Consider the following 4,647-nt stretch of genomic DNA (forward strand, 5'->3'; position numbering starts at 1 on the left):
ACACTGCTTCGTAGGGGAATTCACAGGGCCATTTCTGCAGCATGCACTCACTTCCACCTCGCCACACAACCTTTCCTTCCCTACCTCCAGCCTAGCTTCTCCCTTAAAACTGACTTAAGGCTTTCAGAAACAATCAGGAATTTCAGGTGGACCTCTGTGCTCCATATAAACAAACTTGCCCGTGCTCCTCCAGATGCCACAGCCCGGGACACAGGCAAATGCTTCAACAGGCAGTCTTAGCCCAATGGTTGGAAGCTGCTGCAAGGAGCAGTAATTTTCCTTATCCCAATGCCTAAAGCAACCAAATATCTGAAACTTCATCTCTGCTCTCCATCTCTTGTGCTCCCTCATAATAGGCTTTGTGCCCATCAGCCATAAACTTGGCTCACAAACAGAAGCCTGGAGGCTACTGAAAATTTAAGTGACTCGACTCAGTGAGGCTATGGAGGGAGAGGCAGCTAGAGCAGGCAGCGAGAACTGCCTACCCTGGCTCGCCAGCCCCTCACCCCATGCATTCAGGCTCTCGTCTACCACAATTCCCACAGCAAGAGGCAGCTCAGGCTATTACTGTAGTCAACTAGGCCACCAAACCTTATCAAAAAGGGCTCTTTTAATTTGTTGCTCTGGAAACAATCAGACTATTTAATGAAGGAAAAAAATTGGGCCATCAAATCTGCTGGTCTTATATGTCCACCTGAACAACAGCTCTCACAAATGCCACTATAACTGACTGCAGATGGTCAGAAAGCCTAAGCTGAACCAAAACAATTTTAACATTGGGCTGTTTGTGGAGCAAGCTCAAAGTGAGTACTTTTGAGGTCATTCTTCATTTGCGCTTCAGCTTCCAGCATACTTTACAGCCTCAAGGTTTCCTCTGCTACAGGAGAACAGGATGCTTCCTGCAGGTTCAGATGTGAAGGAACAGGACTTTTCTGAGAAGAAAAAAACCTTTATCAAAACCTCTGGTTTGGTATTTAGCCAGCTAAAATCATTGAACAGCACAGCTGTAACTCAAAAATAACTTAGTTCAGAGAGTCCATTGCAGCTTTTCCTTTTGCAGGCTATTCTTCTTTTTTAAACCAAGGCAGACCCCCACAAACCCCAGACTGTTTTTCTCTCACATACATATACTTACCTTCCTGATAAAACCAACAGAAAATATATTTTAGACTTTTACTGGCCTGACCTGGTAGCATTTAAGGTAACTTACAGACCAATTTGAAAAATTTTCAGACCGAACTTCAAGTTTAAAATAGCGCAAGAGATATTTCATTGCATTGTTTTGCAGTTGTTCCACTCTAAGTTTAAGTAAGCATTATTGCTACAAACTGACCTAAAGGAACACTGGAGCAGTGACATGCATAACTCACCCCTCCCCAAGAATGTTCTTGAATCAAAGTGCAAAGATATGTTCTACTCTTATCATCAAATTATCTGTGAATTCTGTGTCCCCCCCAGGATTACCTTCTCTCTAGCAAAGTCCCCAGCTTCAGGACAGGTTAGCGAGTCAGACCCTTAGGAGAGTCCAGATCCAGAAATTTGCATCCTGCTTTTGAAATTAGAATCACTACATACCCAAGCCAACAAACAGCTTGCATTTATTCCTCCTGCATTAAAAGATTCCCCCAAAGCTATCCACCGAGATATTTCAGTCCCATCAGCAAACTTTTCAGAACAGAAATTTGATTTGGACTTTCCTCCATAATCACAGGTGCCTCTGGCCACCCAAGTTAAGACTCGCAGGCGGCGAGATGACCAGTACCTTACTTTCCTTATTTCCTTAAGACTACAAGAAAGGATGAGGAAAGAGGTTTATCCATGTGCACGGCCAGAACCCAGAACAAGGGTTCTCAGGAACCACGAACCCCTGTGCAGATATCTGGCCCCAACAGGTTCTCCCACACAAATACAGGGTGACAACTAGTATCCTAATCACTTGGATTTGGCCAGGAGATAAAAAAACTCTAGAACAATGCCACTGTTCAGTAAGTCTCACTACTTCTTTCCCCTGACTGCACCAAAGTAGTAAATTCACAGCACAGACACCTGTACACAGGAGGCATTCAGGCTGGCCCCATTTCAGATTTGGCCAAACCCTGTGTGTCAGCCCAGACTGGCACATTTTTGTGCTCATGTTTTGTGCTCCTCTATGCAGAAAGTTTCACCAGGAGTCTTTATGTTACTTGAGTGTGAACTGAAAGCAAAAGCTTTCACCATGGTGGTCTAGCTGCCTATCCCAATATTGCTGCTGCCATCTAAGTCTCCCTTTATGTGCTCATCAACAGCTAAGATAAAATGAACTTTTCATTCAAAACCACCCAGCAGAAAACAGCAATGATTACACTGAGTTCCAGAATCGATGGGGTTAAGATCCCAACAGCTGGGCTGGGACAGTTGCACAGCTGAGTACAGCCACCAGCTCCAGAACAGGCAATAAGGGCCCATGGGCCAGCCAGGAGGGGAACAGCCCTCGCAACCCTCCTCTTCCTGGTGACCAGTAAGAGGACATGAGGAAATGGAATGAAGCCATGTCAGGGGAAGTTCAGATTGGGCATTAGGAAAAGGCTCTTCACCGAGAGGGTGGTTGGTCACTAGAACAGCCTCCCCAGGGAAGTGGTCACAGCACCAAGCCTGCCAGAGTTCAAGGAGTGTCTGGACAATGCTCTTAAGTCATCTGTGTTTACTTTTAGGAGTCCTGCGAGGAACAGGGAGGTCCCTTCCAACTTGAGATATTCTATGATTCTCCAACCTGAAATAGTCTGCAATTTTATGACCCCCACACCCATAACCATGTTGCCAAGCTCACCTGGAAAAAGGTCTTTAGACTTTCACGTGTTACAAACGCCCCTTGTCACAGCAACCTGTGATAAACCCAGTTCTCTAGCAAATCACCTATGAATGCTAGATGTCATTAAAGGGATATTATAATTCTATATTCTTTCTGGAAAACGAACTACTACATTAAACTGCAGATCTCCCTTGTAACTCCTCTCTCGCAGCACCATCCAAGTGAGGAAGGGAGACAATGCCAATACACGCCTGATCTACATAACACGTAACTGAGAAAAGGAAGGAAAAAGCTGCTGATCAGGACACAAAGTTTCACCCCCTGGATTAGTCTACCTGCACAGCCCTGGACATATCACAACTTGTCAGTAAAGGGTCATACCTGATGACCACCTCATGAGAAGCTGCGGGAATTACATGAGGCCATGCTGACTTCTCCAAGGGCTCTTTGGTCAGCTGAGTACTAGAAATCTTCCCCTCACCTGTGAACAGAAAAAACTATAGCTTTTTCAATAGGACCAAAATCATCCTTACATTTTTCCCTTAGCACATAAGAATGGCTTCCAAAGACCCCACTGAATTAACAGGAAACTTGTATAAGCTTCTGTCTCTGGGCTTTAATATGGTAAGATCCTTCCTCCATCAAATTAAAAAAAAAAAGAAAAAAAAAAAAAAAAAGATAAAAAGACCTGAGAAAGCACAGCAAAGGGGTCACAGCACCTCTCTTTCTTCTCCTCCTTCTTGCTTCCTGCACAGTTCTATCTCTGCTACTGCTCTGCCAAGCCCTTGCTGAGCTGGCTCAGTGCAATAACTCAGCACATACTCTTTACTCTTTGTTGAGTTATTTTCCCAAAGAGCTTATGACCCCTGCCAGCCGGCTCACAAAGGGCTCCAGGGCATGCTGGAGCTGGCACCTGGGAGCACCTGGCCAGGAGCAAGGTAATGGGTAGATTCAGGCTCAGTAATTCTGCATGGCCTCCTTCAGCCTCCTGGAGCTAGAGCTGAGCACTGTTCCTCTCGCTCTGCTTCCGGGTGACTGGAATTTTTATGGACGGAAGACCAGATAGCAGCAATAGCAAAGGGAAAACCACCTTGCCAGAATGCCCGAGATGCCCTTCCTCTCCTAGCAGCTACAAAGCAGAAACGCAAAAACAAAGGCAAAAAAGAGTTGCAGAGATTCAACAGTCAGATTTATTATCTCAGCATTTTATGGCAGTGCTTATTGTATGTTTGAATTGTGAGTAGAAAACATACTGAAAGTTGCTTATGAACACATGTGTATGGCAGGCAAAAAGCACAAGCCAAATGTCCAGAGTCTCTCAGTTACGTGCTCTTAGGGCGATATATAAGGATTCAAAGTTTTCCTGAAGCTGCCTCTGCACTCTACTGTCAATAAGACATTGGTTAGGACAAACCTGACAGCTGGATTATTCTTTTTAGTCGTCACCGGTTTTTTCCCCAACTCCTAAACACCGTCTGAGAAAGCCAGGGCTGCCGCTAGGGTCCCTGCCCTCCAACAGCGCTTCCCGGGCTGCTCTGGGGCCCCAGAACCCACCGGACCGGGTGCTGCCCCTCCCGAGGACAGGGCACCTCCTGCCCGTCGCCCCGATGGCGAGTCCTGCAAGGCAGCCACAGCCAGCTAAAGCAGCAGCACAAAGGAGGAGGGCGGTAACACACAAAGCCGGCTTTGACATCTTCCTGTTGCTTTTTTTTTTTTTTTTGGAAGTTTTTTGCAGAGCTTCATCTCGAACCCTCACCCTCGCTGAGCGCCATGAGCTGAACCACGCCCGCCCGGCACAGGGTCTCGAAGCAGAGTGCTCCTTTTGCCTCAGGAGCAGTGAAAGGCGCTGAGGAAGGGGC

General features: G+C 46.3%; 1 protein-coding gene across 5 annotated transcripts in view; it reads right to left on the reverse strand.

Annotated features, from left to right (window-relative positions):
- RARS1 (arginyl-tRNA synthetase 1) overlaps nucleotides 1–3,338 on the reverse strand; it is a 17,073-nt gene extending 13,735 nt beyond the window's left edge. The window contains exons 1-3 of one of the 5 annotated variants that reach the window (XM_035897051.1): nucleotides 3,170–3,338; nucleotides 1,465–1,546; nucleotides 812–932 (exon numbers count right to left, since the gene is read on the reverse strand). In XM_035897051.1, the coding sequence (XP_035752944.1) occupies nucleotides 812–823 (12 nt within the window). In that variant the 5' untranslated portion in view covers nucleotides 824–932; nucleotides 1,465–1,546; nucleotides 3,170–3,338. The other 4 variants (XM_035897052.1, XM_035897049.1, XM_035897050.1 and 1 more) reach the window with 4 other exon arrangements.
- Nucleotides 3,339–4,647: the final 1,309 nt, after the last annotated feature.

This window comes from Egretta garzetta, unplaced genomic scaffold (genome assembly GCF_000687185.1).
Source record: "Egretta garzetta isolate BGI_Z169 unplaced genomic scaffold, ASM68718v1 scaffold97, whole genome shotgun sequence".
In the NCBI taxonomy this organism is placed as follows: domain Eukaryota; kingdom Metazoa; phylum Chordata; class Aves; order Pelecaniformes; family Ardeidae; genus Egretta; species Egretta garzetta.